This window comes from Callorhinus ursinus, unplaced genomic scaffold (genome assembly GCF_003265705.2).
Source record: "Callorhinus ursinus isolate GAN/ISIS: 27379988/994484 unplaced genomic scaffold, GSC_fseal_2.0 scaffold6, whole genome shotgun sequence".
Taxonomy (NCBI): domain Eukaryota; kingdom Metazoa; phylum Chordata; class Mammalia; order Carnivora; family Otariidae; genus Callorhinus; species Callorhinus ursinus.
This window is the reverse complement of record NW_027397068.1, coordinates 38,956,685-38,971,823: the sequence shown is the minus strand read 5'-3', so window position 1 is coordinate 38,971,823 and position 15,139 is coordinate 38,956,685. Positions and strand designations below refer to the sequence as shown.

The following is a 15,139-nucleotide window of genomic DNA, read 5'->3' as shown; positions in this document are numbered from 1 at the left end:
GCTATTAAGATCTCCAACTTGGGGAAACTGTCTACTATACAAGATAGGCTAATACTTCCCAAACCTTTCCTGTGACATACTGCACATGGACAGTGCAATCACATTGCACCCAAGGATAAATAAGTTAAGGGATCATGAGCATATGTGGAGTTCAATGAAAGCATGTATTACATGTTTTTACAGTATGTATTTGTGATAAGGAATATAAAAGCAAAGAATCAAGGAGGAATATATTATAAATATTGAAATTTTATATTTTTATGCTTGAAATAACTGTATGTAATTCCTGAATAAGAATTGTACTTAAGCATAATGCGAAATTTGCTCACATGAACAGTCAGAAGCAAATGGCAAAAGAATGTGTACAGTTTTTCTCTAATCAGTGGAATATTTTCCTTCTGTTAACCAGAATTTGAATAATTCCTTAAATTGTACATGAAGATTTTAAAAATCTTAGATAGTCTTAGACAGAAGGAAGGGAAAAATGAAGGGGGGAAATCAGAGGGGGAGACGAACCATGAGAGGCTATGGACTATGGGAAACAAACTGAGGGTTTCAGAGGGGAGGGGCTTGGGGGGTGGGATAGCCCGGTGATGGGTATTAAGGAGGGCACATATTGAATGGAGCACTGGGTGTTATATGCAAACAATGAATCATGGAACACTACATCAAAAATTAATGATGTACTATACGGTGACTAATATAACTTTTTCAAAACACATTTTATTTTTAACATAACAGTGATGTTGTGCTCTAATAGGTTTTCTTTCCATAAAATTGAAATCAGGCAGGACTCTAGCAGCTTGGATTTTATTAGATTTATTTTGATAGCATCATTGAATATGGAATATAGATCTGTGGATGGAATGTCTTTCTCATAGGGTCTTTCTATTTAATTTCCGTAGAACTAGATTTTTCTAGTGTCAGGAATAGAGTGACTCATCAGAACTACCAGTAGTGGAAGGGAAAAACCAAAAGACTGCTTACTATGGTCTGTTTTTTAAGGCGCATGTCTTTCATTTTTAATATCTAAAGTAAAATACTCTAAAAAGTATTATTTTATAAAGTCCTTGCTTCCTGTTATGATGCTTTCTAGTATATCCCAACCCAAAAGTTTTACTGATATTCTTTTTCACAGTTTTAGCATAGTTTGTATGTTATTTTATGTCACTTAGATGATATATTACATGCTGGTTTCTTACATGTTTTGTGCTTAATCCTATATTCTGAATTTTACTTACAGTTACCTTTATTAAAAGTTGCGATCTTTTCAGAGAGTTGTGACTAAGCAAAATACATCAAAACACTAAAAGTATAACAAACAAGCTTTATAATTTGATGATTCAGAAGACTGTGTTGTATTTAGGTAGATCAGAGTTATTATTGATCTGTGTTTATGAACACCATTTACTATAAATTAGTTATGTAGTGGCAATTAATAGACCAATTAATAAAACTTTTATTATAAGTGAGTGTACTGTGATTACAAGGTACAATCATTAACATCTTTTCTTGTAATTCAGTCAATAATTTGTTGTGTAGCTACTCTATGCAAGGCTTGGTGCTGGGAGTTATGTTGGTTACAAAAATGTATGGCATAATTTCTTCCAACACAGGGTAATCTATAAGAGTAGAAGAACTCTTGCCTGAGCTTTGGGACTCCATTACGTAATAGCTTGTTTTTTCTGAGAGTGTAATTATAATTAGTCTCTTGTCTCCATCTCTAAACACACCTACTCCAAATATATTGTTTTCAATACAACATAGAAAAGACACTGTATAAGAATTATTTCTTATACATACATTTCTTACACTACTATTATGCTTATATTCAGAAAATTATTACCTAAACTTTCATTGAAAATTAATATATATGTATAAGTTGATTTTTTTGTGTTTTTTAAACTCATTAATTCTGTACAAATAGTCATTAATGAAATGTGTATTTCATAAAAGAAGATAAAGGATACAAATTTTCAGTTTATATATGTATATATGAATACTATATATTTATATGTATGTATAGATACATATATTTTAATATGTATATGTTAATGTATATGTATCTATACATATACATTATGTATGTGTGTGTATATATGTTTTAAAGATGTATTTACCTGAGAGAGAGCAAGCATGCATGCATGTGGGTGGGGATGAGTTGGGGGGTAGGTGGGACTTGGGCAGAGGGAGAGGGAGAGGGAGAAGGAGGGAGAGAATCTCAAGCAAATTCGCTATAGAGACGAGCCTGATTCTGGGCTCGATCTCATGATCCTGTGATCATGACCTGAGCTGAAATCAAGAGTCAGACACTTAACTGACTGAGCCACCCCAGTGCCCCTAAGTTTATATTATTTTTAACTACTCAAGAAAGTTTATTTTTTGTCCTAGACATTCACCTGAGGTTGGCTATAAGATGTCCACTTAATGTGCTATCGTATGTCTCCAGTCATCAGTATATAAATTAATTCTTTGTGTGTGTACTCTGAGGTATCTCTGAGAACCTGTCACAAAAATATATATTTCTATATATATATTCCTATAAATATATATGCAGTGTGAAATGGTAAATTGTCCTTTATGATGATAAATGATAAAACGGAAAAACCACTGATAAATCATCTTACTGGTTTCAGAAATTTTAGTATATAACTCAAACCTAAATCCTTAAAAGCACTTTAGCAATAAAGTTTGAAAGAAATCCTCATTTTAACTTGTATATAATTGTTATATATAAGTTGGTTTGTTTTAATTTAAAAGCATTAATTTTCTTTATTACAGTTACCCAGTAAAGAACATAAAATGCCTTTCTGGAAGAAGTTTCTTAATTATCCATTCTTCAGAATTAATTTGATTATAAATTTTTGGTATAAGTCTATTGGGTATAGTTGCTAGTCTGTCAGTTTTTCTTGACATAAAATGATACCTCCCAAGTTTATTCTTTGTTTTAAAATGTTGTGATTCGATATTGGATTTATAGTAACACTCATTGAAGTATTATAGAGTGATCATGATGACATAAATTATACCTAAGAGCCAAACTGAAAATATAACCAACTTTATGAAGAAATTGGAGAAAAATGCCAGTTTGGAAGATGTGTGTACATATATCGACACCTATATAAATGGGCATATAAATAAATGTAAAATATAAAATATATAAATTATGTAAGATTAATATGTAATTATTATAGAAATATATAGAAAAGAGCTGATCTAAGAACTTTGATGGGAATGCATTATGCATTTTTTCCCAGTTTTAGTGATATATTTCTTATGGAGTTCCCAATTTCAGTTATTAGTATCTCAAGTTCAGATTTAGGTTAATATTATCTTCGAAAAAGGGGACTATGCAGATATCCCAAAGAGCTGACAAACTAAAACTTTTTAATGTGATAGAATCATTGGCCAAAGCCAGCTGGATAGCCAGCATATTAGAAATACACTCAAGTACTGAAATGTAAAGCTTTATTACTTGTGTACTCGTACTTTTATTCTTTCATGCAACAGCCATCCCCTTCATTTCACAAGGCACTGAATTACAGTATTAACTTTATTCCTTTGTCTTGGAAGGTATAAATATTGCCTTAATTGAGATTTATTCTTTCTGCAATGTTTATAACATTCTGACTTTTTAGCTTACATAATTATAATGTTTGCAATAACTTGTTATGCCACCACATTAATTTTGAAATAGCAACTCAAAGCAAAAGACTTAGGTAAATTGGTTTGATTATTTTACATTAGTCGCATGTTCATTAATTCTGTTTCTCCTTTTTATGCAGAGGTACCTAGCTACTGACACTATAGAATCTGGCATCCATCCAGTATATTTTTGCAGCACTCACTACATTGAAATGCTCCTGAAGGTGGAGGTGCCACTTGTGTTTTCAGCTTTTCACATGTCTGGTTTTGCACCATCCCAGGTAATCCAGAAGAAATAGCATTTCTTCAACTCTCAGATCTCAGTGTCTTTAAAGAAAGTTAAATTCTCATCAAATATAGGAAATACATTTAAATTAATAAGATCATTTTATAAGTATTCATACTTTTCTAACTGAATTTTTTCCCCTAAGTCTGTTACAATATACAGATTTCTTTATAGTAGATTCCTGGCATTCAGATTTCAAGTTCAACTATTCAAGGACATAGACATTCTGGAAGTCTATGACATGTAGGCTTTTTAATGGAGATAATATCTGCTTCCTAAGGCTAATGTAAGGATTAAGTGAGGTAACTGAGGGTAAGAATTCTTAAGACTGAACATCTGGCATTTGAGATACTGTATCTTAACCTAACAAGAAAGCCCAGCTCTCTATTTCTGCTCTCGGGATCTGGGAAGGATTAATGATTTTTCCAGGGCCTGGAGTTGTGCTTGTCACATGCAGGAGTGCCTCCTGTGCATAGGCAGTGGAGGGGTGTATTATTTTTTACTGTTAAAAGCAGGCTACAACTTAAAATTTTAGAGCTTAAACCTTTTTCTGTTTTTAGAATTAAATCTTTAGAACAGAGTTCCAGAAGGTAGAAATACTCAACCAAAAGATATGAACACTTTTAAGACTGTTGACACATATTATCAAGTTGCTTTGATCTTACTCTTCTAACAGAAATGAAGAAAGTATCTGTTTTTCAGGTCTGGGTATTAGGCTTTTTCAAAACTAATAGCTAAAGTAATAGGTGGCGTTTTCTCTTTTTAAAATTTTGTGAATTTTTAAAAATTAGCAAGGTTGACTGTAATTCCATAGCCTAATTAATATTGAATCTTCTTAATTGCTTACCTACCTGTCTTAGCGTGTTTTTATTGATTTGTATGTTCTTTAAAAGTAACCCCACTACCCAAATCTCTTCAATTCCTGTTATGTATTTTATTTACTATTGTAATTTATTACTTACTTATTTGCTGTTAGTGTTTTTATGTATTTACTATTGTATTATTTATTACATTTTTCTTATTACATCCTTATATTATGTCTTAATGCTGGTAAGAATCAGCCTATTATACACTTCCTAACTTCCCCCTGAAAAAGCTAATTTAACTATTTCTATTGATTCCTTTATATGCCCTCTAAAGTGATTTTTCCTGTTTCAAATTGGGCATTTGGATGTGGATAAAATGCTATTATGTTCACTTTTCTCAAAGTAATTTATAGTTTATGTCCTTACTGACTCAGCCTTTCTATCTAGGAATGTAGTAAGTTTTTCCATTTATTTTCTTTGTATTATATTTTACTAAAGTTGTATATTTTTTCCATATAGGTGTAATATCTTTCTTATTACAGATATTTCTAAGTAGTGTAGCTTGAAATCTCTTTTTCAATTTTATTTCCTTTGTGGTTACTGTTAATAATTAGTGAGGGCATTAAATTTTCTATAATCATTAGGTCGTACATTTTTTTCTAGATTTGTGTTTTTTCCAATTTTGTAATGTATTTTATTTCTGTTTCATTGTTAATTAAATTCTGTAATTTTTCCAGAATAATTCTAAGTAGTGGCTTGCTTGTTTTAGACTTGAACAATTATTAAGAAATCATCTAGTATTTCACCATTAAGAGAATTATTCCCTGTCGTGCTATGGAAGAATCCTCTACTTTATGTAAAATATTGATTTTTGTTTCCTTTCTTTTAATCAAATAAGAATGTTGAATTTTGTCAAGTTCCTCTAGGGTTAAGGTTATCTTGATCTTGGGGTTTATGTGACTTGTTTATGTGACCATTGATAGATTTCTTAATAGTAAACAATGGTTGAATTTCCTTGGATTTGTCCTCCTGGCAACCTTTCCTCTTAACTAGACCATATAGTTCTTGGTAATGTGCCTTTAGACTTATTTTGAAGAGCCCTTATGTCATGTAATTACATTTACTTGCATCTGGTTACTGTGCCTGTTGAGTTCTAAATTTCCTGAAGTTATTAGTCTAAATATAACAAGGAATTGCATGTAATGAAAAGGAATATTCTTTCCTGAGCAGTTGTAGCTCTTACTTGGCATGTACCTAAAACATTTTTGGAAATTTTGAATCATAAAATGTTGAATTCTGGTTGGAAGTAGATACCTAAATGTTTACTGTAAGCTGAATAATCTATTCTTTCTACTCTTCTAAAAATCCAAGCTAGGGAACAAAATGTTCCTGAGAGCTCTTTTTGCCATTCTAGTCTTGAGTAATATATGTTGTCTAATGCCTTCAATCATTTATTAGTTCCTAACATATATCCTTTAAATTTTAAAATAGACTACCATGAACTGTGGGGAAACTTGTAGTACCTCTGGCCTCACTGTATCAATTCGATACCTTTTTATTATTTTGGCATTTATCAATTTGAAATTGCATATATGTAGCAGATTTATCTAATAAAACCCACTGCATTATTTCCAAGCAGTAATGTTGTTATGTTTCTTAAATTATCTAATGTAAAAATGCCTTTTTAACGGCTCTTGTGAGCTAATCATTTTCTTCCTTAAATATATATCATTGCTTTGTTGATATTATTTGCCATTTTACTGCTAATTATAAAATATGAAACAACTTTTAAGTAACGAATAGGTGTAGGTGCTTAAGTAATCATTTGGATACAGATTTCGTATTTCAAAGCTTATTCATTTTGATCTAATTAGGAGCAGTGCTTTTTGAAGTTGTGTATTTACAGACACTAAGGGATTGGTTGATTAATGAAGGATTTGTGAGTAGGTTGCTAAATAAAATACATATGTCTCTAGAGTAAAAATATATGTTCAACTAGAATACAAAAAAAATTAAAATAGAAATATATGTTGATTAGAGTTTAAGAGTAACTGAGAGTGGAAAATAGAAATTCCAAATATATAGTCCTCCTTTTTAAATGAACAGAAAAATCACATATTCTAATTAACTTTTTGATGAATTTTATCCTTTGGTAAAACACTTTCCTTATTGTACTTTATTTAACTTTCCTAGCTTAAGAAGTACCACATATCTTTAATGATTTATCTCTTATAATTCCTTGGTGTATTTATTCTGCATATCATTGTACTCTACTGTGTCCACAAATGGGCTAACATGGATAATCCTCTGAATATACTTTAGAAAAACCTCATGGTTGTTTCTCCTTTGCTGTTTTTTTCTCCTCCTCCCATCATGAAGACTGGATTTAAAAAAAAAAACTATTCTTAACGTTTCATATTTTGTGACATAGTGTTTTTTGAAAATGCAGAATTATATAAATGCAAAGCAGAATGTTTCTTATTCATGCTCTATTCATAAATGTCTACATATCTATATCTATCTATCTATCTATCTATCTATCTATCTATATATATGTATCTCTATCTCCCCAGGCTTTCCCTCCTCTCATGTTGCTGATGTTATCACTTGAAATAGTACCTTCTTTCTCCCTGTGCCACATCTTTGTGTCAGCTACTTATCCTTTATGTTTGTCCAAATGGAAAATTTTTCTTCAATGAACTACAAGTAGATTTGAATTTGTGTATTGTTTCTATACTTCAGTAGAAATCTATATCTTGCCTTGTGGAATAGGACACAGATGTGTCCTTTATCTCTTTAATAGTTGAAGATCCTTAAAGGTATGTGTGCCTGATTTATCTTGAGGTTCTTCGGGTGTGTGATATAGTATCTTGCCTAGAAGTACAACAGAAATACTCTTATGTATAACAACTCTTTGCAGTGTAAAGATGTATTTCCAGAGCTTATCTCATTCAAAATTTTGACTACTTCATGTGACAGAAGTAGAAATTCAGAATCAGTGAAGTCAGTGAATTGACTTATTGAGGTTACCTTGATAGCAAGGACTTCACTTGAAGCCACATCTTTTGATTTTGAAATTAGTTTTCTTTCTTTCTTTGCTAATATTCTTTCTATGGTGAGAGCAAATAAAATGAAGCCAGAAGAGTTGTAAAAACATTGTCTTTGAGTCATAAAACTTGGTCATTTAATTTATACTTATTCTGACTTAATCAGGTATCCATAAAAAATTGTTTTAACCAAACTTTTTACTTAATTCTTACGGAATTTTTTGAAGATTGTTTTTTAGATCTAGATACAAGTGAGAATAATTTACCTCAGATAAAATAATTATGTTTATCTCAGTGTTGCATCTTAATGTCCTTTAATAGCTTAAGTATGGTTGAAGAGCAGAATTTCCTAGGAAGGTTGTGGTACATTTTCATGTATATCATACAAGTGATTTTCTAAATCACTTGGAAACACCTAAACACCTAGGCCTAAAACACCATTTAAATGTTTTAAAAAGTAATTAGGTTTAAAGAACGTTGGTTTTACTATAAAAACAAATGTAATTAGTTTGTTTCACTTTCTTTGTAAACCATTTCATCACTAATTTTTTTTGATGAATAGAAGAACTCAGCTTCTTAGTTTTGAAGATGCAGTACATCTTTGGACTTATAAGAGGGAATTTGGCAGTGTCTAGCAAAATTTTACGTGCATTTACCCTTTAACCCAGCAATCTCATGTATAGAAATCTATCCGGGAGATTATCTCACAAAAATTTGAAAATACATACAAATGTTTGTTATAGCACTGATTATAGTATCAAAAGACTAAAAACTGCAAACATCTATAAATAGGTGTTTGGTTGAAAAATTATGGCTTATCTGTGGTGGAATACCATGCAGTTGTAAAAATGAAAAATACCCCTGTATATTGTGTTGGAGTGATATTCAGGATCCTTTGTTAAGTGATAAAAAGGTGAAGAGAGTGTTTAGTATGTTACCATTTATACAAGAAAGAGTGAACATACAAATGCATGTACAAATGTGTTTTATTAAAAACATGAAAGAATATACCACATTTTTTTAAACGATTGCTTATAGGGATAGGGAAGGAATGAGCTGAAGAGTCAGGGAATATACCTTACTTTTATATTTTTACTTTGGAATCATTTAAATATTTTTTTATATAGTGATATAAATACATGTAACCAACAAAATAAACAAATTCTGTCCCTAAGAATACAAAGTCAAACTGAATCAAATGAACCTAACTACACATTGGATAGTATAAACTCATGAGAATCACTTTAAAACACAGGAATCTGTGTCAAGTGATATGTTGTCTAAAGACAAAGAACAGCAAAAATACTGTTTTAAGTAATCATATTACTTGTGGTAGTGCTGGTTTTCTAAGATTATTTTTGTCTTGTGTGATAGATAAAAAGAAAAACTGATGCCACTGGTAACTGAGATTTTCTGTGTGTTTTAAAGCAAACACAGATATAATTTATAGCAACTTATGATGTATTTCTTTCAAAAAGTTTAAAGAAGGGGAATCTGGAGCGGGAAATGTGCTGAAGAACCTTACCAATCAAAATTTTGAATCTCTGATGGGTCTGGTTCATGTACTGTTTTCCCTTTTATATATATATTTGAAAAATTCCATAATAAAAAATGTTTTATGAGTTTATCATTCTGCTTGGACACATACTATTTCCTCTATCTTTTTAGAATTCTAGATTGTTAGCTGATTTGCAAACCTTTGCATTCTATAAAGAGAGAAGTTATTTGCTTAAGGATTAAATACTGTGACTCATTGCTCACTCTTCTAGGGGAATGTGATTTTAGAATTCTATTACAGTTTAATGATTCTAAATCATCTTGCACACAGATTAGCTGATAAAATTTCTGCCAAATGAAGAGGGACATATATTTAAAAAGTGTACATCTCCCCTTTGAGTGTCAGCTCTATGAGAGCAGGGACTAAATGTCTTTTGTTCACTTAAAAATTATAATGCTTGTTTGTATATTAGGTACTTGATAAATATTAAATGAATAATAAACATCTATACTTTGTTATAGAGTAACATTTATATAGTGCTTTATATACTTTCAAAGTGCTTTCAGTTATAATCTCATTTTCCTTTCCTAAATTTCCCATATGTAGAAAAAGACAGGCATTATTTCTGTTTAATGGAAGAAAAATAGACAATGTACAGAAAACAATGCTTGAATGTATGTAAATGCCAGAAAACTGCAGTAATAACTATGTATAAGAAAGAACTAATTGCAGATTTTGGGGTGGCTTTCTTTTAACCAATAAAGATAAGTATCTCCCTACATATATTTTAACTTCAGATATCTTTGTTTGAACCATATAAAGTTGTGAGGTTTCAAGATCAAAATGAGTTGAGGATCAGCAGTTTCACACTGTCCAACCTCTAGAACAGTAAGGCTGCTGAAAAAGATGGACAAATGCTGTGACCCCTCATCTCTGTCTACATGTCACTCACCCCTAAAACTGACAGCAGAATGGGAACTGCCTTTTGTGGCTGCAGGGATCATCTGTACGAATTTCTACTCTTCTTTTGTTTCTCCTTAATTCATCCAGAGACTCATTTTTATTAACAGTATGGCCATAAGTTGCTTGGCATTAATAGCTATAGCAAAGAACAGAGGCAGCAGTGCATTAAAGGAATTAAAAGTATTTTTTTTTCTAAAAATGACTGCTTCAACCTATCTAGTAAAGTAAGAGTAGAAGATATTTTCTCCCCAGTGCTGTAGAGCCGTATTATGTGGGCAATGGAAGTTTGGTAATGAGCTCTGCATGCCAGGCTACCCTGCAGGTCAAGATCTGGGAGAAGAATCCTATTAGTGCTAAGACTAAAGCTGGGACAAAAGGAAATCAAATATATTCTACCTGTTGATAACATTGGGCATTCATAGATAAAATTCAATACTGACTTAACTCATAGGCTCTATGACTAGATTTTGAGCCTTATAGAATGGGCTCATAATATTTATAAAAGCAAAATCTTGTACCTGAGAATGGAATTAGTAAAAAAACCAGAAGAAAATATTAGTGATATGTAGTTGGCATTATCAATAATAGGAAATATGAGTAGAAAATGAGATAGAAAGATATGCCTATAATAGCTGAAATTAAAATGTTATTGGTTGACATAAGTAATAACAGAGGGAAAACAAAATTCATTAATACCATCTGGTATGAGCTGAATTGTGTCACCCCACCCCCAAAACTCATATAATCTTCACCACCACTACCCTCAGAATGACTATATTTGGAGACAGGGTCTTTAAAGGGTTAAGTTAAAATGAGATACATTAGGGTAGGCCCTAATCCCATTTGTCTACAGTCCTTAAAAGAAGAAATTTGGGCACAGATATCCAGTGGAAGACCAGGTGAAAACATAGAAGATTGGCATCTACAAGCCAAGGAGAGAGGTCCAATCCTGCCAACACCTTGATCTTAGACTTCTGCAGAACTGTGAGAAGATACATTTCTGTTATTTAAGTCACCTAGTCTGTGGTACTTTGTTATGCTAGCCTGAGTAGACTAAAACACCATGTTGAAGCCACTTAATGGTAGAATCAGCATTCCCCATATTGAATCAGATCTAAAAAAATGAGTTTTAGAAAGTATTCAAGAATATATCTTTAAAAGGGTAAAATCATAGAACAAAAAAGGAAGATTTGTACATCTGTTTTTTAGATCTATGACAAATTGAGATAAGCCATCATATCTGTTCCCATTCCCTGCTCCCCACCGCCAAAAACAAAAGTATAAGGGAAGAGATTCAACAAAGGAAATATTTCTTCAGTGGTAATTTGTAAATCATAAATGAAAATTAGAATACTGGAAAGTAATTATCTTAGTTTCCTAGGACTGCAGTACCAAAACAGTATGAACTGGGTAGCTTAAAACAACAGAAATTTATTGACTCACAATTTTGGAGGCCAGCAGTCCAGAATGAAAGTGTTAGCAAGACTGTGTTCCCTCTGAAGGCACTAGGGAAAGAACTGTTTGATGCCTCTCTCCTAGGTTCTGATAGCCTTAGATGGTTTTGACTTGTAAATGCCATCTTCCAGTCCTCTGTCTTCATATGACATTCCCCATGTGTGCCTTTTCATCTTCCCTCTGTGTTTCTGTGTTCACATTTTCCCTTTTTATCTGATACCAGTCATATTAGGATAGGACTCACCCTAGTGATCTCATTTTATCTTGATTACCTCTGTAAAAACCCTGTTTCCAAATAGTGTCACATGCACAAGCACTGTGGGTTGTTTAGAACTTGGACATACTTTTGGGGGAGAGACACAATTCCACCCATAGCATTGATGTACCAAAATGTTAACAGTGTTCATCACTGTGCCACTGTTACTATGCTTTTTTTTTTTTTTTACTCTTTCTATTTTTTTTCTGCAATGGGCACGTATTCCTTTTATAATCTGAACAATCTGAATGTTACTCAAAGAGTAACATAAATGATTTTTGTAAAAGTCTCACTTTTATTTTCTACATTAACTCCCACTTTTTATGTTATATAATCCTGTTTGGTTTAAATGATTTTTTGATTCAGCAAGAGTCCATTTGCATTTATGTAACATTTAGCAATCTGTCATCTGCATAATTATACATCTGTGATTATAGGTAGGGTAGAAAAAACTAACATCTCTGAATTAAAATGGTCTGTTAGCATTTGTTATCTGTAGAGAGCAGACTGATGTTGTGGGTAAGAGGACTGTATGAATAAAGAAGGCATTTAGCAATACGTATATGAGCAGTATGAACACCGTGAGTTACCTCTAAGTCTTGAGTCCCTAGGCCATGAAAGTTTTCTCACACATTAAGCAAATAGATGAAGCATCCTAGGATGTCTTTCCATTTGGATCATGTGCCAAGCTCTTCATTAGTTTTGTGTGAGTTAGTGGTTACTGCTTTTTTAAAGTATGGTTTTATAAGCTTTCTAGTGAAGTAACTTCTTTTTTTCTAGATTTGCCTGCAATGGATAACTCAGTGTTTTTGGAATTATTTAGACTGGATAGAAATCTGCCATTATATTGCTACTTGTGTTTTCCTTGGTCCTGATTATCAAGTGTATCTCTGTATAGCTATATTCAAACATCTGCAGCAAGACATTCTGCAGCACACTCAGACTCAAGATCTGCAGGTTTTCCTAAAAGTAAGTAACTTTAGGGGGAAAATTGTGGTTAAGAGTTCATAGCTAACTTTGATGGGATGCTTATATGTCAGACACTTTTCTTGACGATCATCTGAAAACAACCTTAAGAGGTAGGTACTATTATTCTCGTTTTAGAGATGCGGAAACTGAGGCACCAACTTAAGTTGCTCAAGATGACACACTAGGGAGTGGTGGGACTGCAGTGTGAAGAAGCTGAGATGTCTGTTAGCCAGTGTTCTATCCCACAAGATGTATTTCATATCTGTATCTATCTATCTGTCTATTTTTTATATCTTATCTGGTCACTAAAAGCTCAAGCTACTATGTTAGGACAGAGGTTTGAAACATTTTAAAAATATTTCATGCAATTTCCTGTGCCTTCATATTCTATATTTTTTTAAACTTTCACCTATTTCTATAGAATGTTTCCATGAAAGATTATTCTATCATAACATTCTTTTTAAAAAGTCACTACATTATGTAAGTTAATATTTTAAAACAAAATATAACTTGCTTTCTCTCTCACAATAGTGTGTTTTGAAGCTCCGAACTTTAGGAAATACAGTTATATAAATGCATCCCTGTGTGCAATTCTTGATGGAAATCCAACTGTATTTGTCTTAAGTTAAAATCTCTCCTTGAATTTGAGAGATTCCCTCAAGTATTTCCCTCCCCCTGCTCCCTTCACCATCCCACAGACACACATACACATGCATACACCAAAACCAGCATTTGTCCTTTGCTAGGTTTTCTCTAGATCAGCAAATAATTTCTGTTAATTAATTTTATCATTATTTTTTTTACTTTTTAAAATTAACATAATGTATTATTTGTTTCAGGGGTATAGGTCTGTGATTCATCAGTCTTACACAATACACAGCACTCCCCACAACACATAACCCTCCCCAGTGTCCATCCCGAGCCACCCCATCCCTCCCACCCCCCTCCACTCCAGCAACCTTCAGTTTGTTTCCTGAGATTAAGAGTCTCTTGTGGTTTGTCTCCCTCTCTGGTTTCATCTTGTTTCATTTTTTCCTCTTTTCCCCTATAATCCTCTATGTTGTTTCTCAATTTCCATATATCAGTGAGATCATATGATTATTGTCTTTCTCTGATTGACTTATTTCACTTAGCATCATACCCTCTAGTTCCATCTGTGTCATTGCAAATGGCAAGGTTTCCTTTTTTTGATGGATGCATAATATTCCATTTTGTGTGTGTGTGTGTGTGTGTGTGTGTGTATACATACATATATATATATGTATGTATATATACACCACATTTCTTTATTCATTCATCTGTGATGGACATCTGGGCTTTTTCCATAGTTTGGCTATTGTGGACATTGCTGCTATAAACATTGGGGTGCAGGTGCCCCTTCGATTACTACATTTATATCTTTGGGTAAATACCCAGTAGTGCAATTGCTAGGCATAGGGTAGCTCTATTTTCAACTTTTTGAAGAACTTCCATTCTGTTTTCCAGAGTGGCTGCACCAGCTTACATTCCCACCAACAGTGTAGGAGGGTTCCCCCTTCTCTGCATCCTCGTGAACATCTGTCATTTCCTGACTTGTTAATTTTAGCCATTCTGACTGGTGTGAGGTGGTATCTCATTGTAGTTTTAATTTTATCGTTATTCTTTACCACTAGATACTTGTCAGAGCTCTTTCCCTTTAATCATGATGTTCTATAAATAAACATCATTGATTATTCAAGATTGCCAAACTATCAAGAATTTTTATTTCATTAATACTGAATTCAAAAGGTCTCAAACTGTCTACATATATCACTAGAATTGCTATCTTAGGAACTTTTTTTTTTTTTTTTGAGAGAGAGAGAGCGAGAGTCAGCATGAGCATGGTGGGGGTGAGGGGCAGGGGGAGAGAGAATCTTAAGCAGGCTCCATGCCCAGTAGGTAGCCTGATGCAGGGCTCCATCTCACTGTCCCAAGAACATAACCTGAGCTGAAATCAAGAGTTGGATGCTCAACCGACTGAGCCACCCAGGTACTCCTTAGGAACATTTTTAATGAAAAAAATATACCAAGACAATGATTGTACATGTAAAAGGAAAACTTAGGTAGAAAAAGAAAACAATTATCTGCAAGAAGTAATTTGGAGAACAGGGATGGTTAAACAAATGGGGATTATGTTGAGAACAAAATGTGGGGTCCTTTTTAGTAAGTGATACTTTCATCACTACTGTGGTCAAT

The 15,139-nt window shown here is 32.7% G+C and overlaps 1 protein-coding gene across 5 annotated transcripts in view; it reads left to right on the top strand.

The window, feature by feature from the left end:
- Nucleotides 1-15,139, top strand: part of TBC1D32 (TBC1 domain family member 32) — a 208,218-nt gene that overhangs the window by 172,666 nt on the left and 20,413 nt on the right. For 4 of the 5 annotated variants that reach the window (XM_025864955.2, XM_025864962.2, XM_025864946.2 and 1 more), the window contains 2 exons: nt 3,786-3,926; nt 12,737-12,925. In XM_025864955.2, coding sequence (XP_025720740.1) covers nt 3,786-3,926; nt 12,737-12,925 — 330 coding nt within the window. Of the gene's footprint in view, nt 1-3,785; nt 3,927-12,736; nt 12,926-15,139 lie in introns of those variants that run through there. The other variant, XM_025864977.2, reaches the window with a different exon arrangement.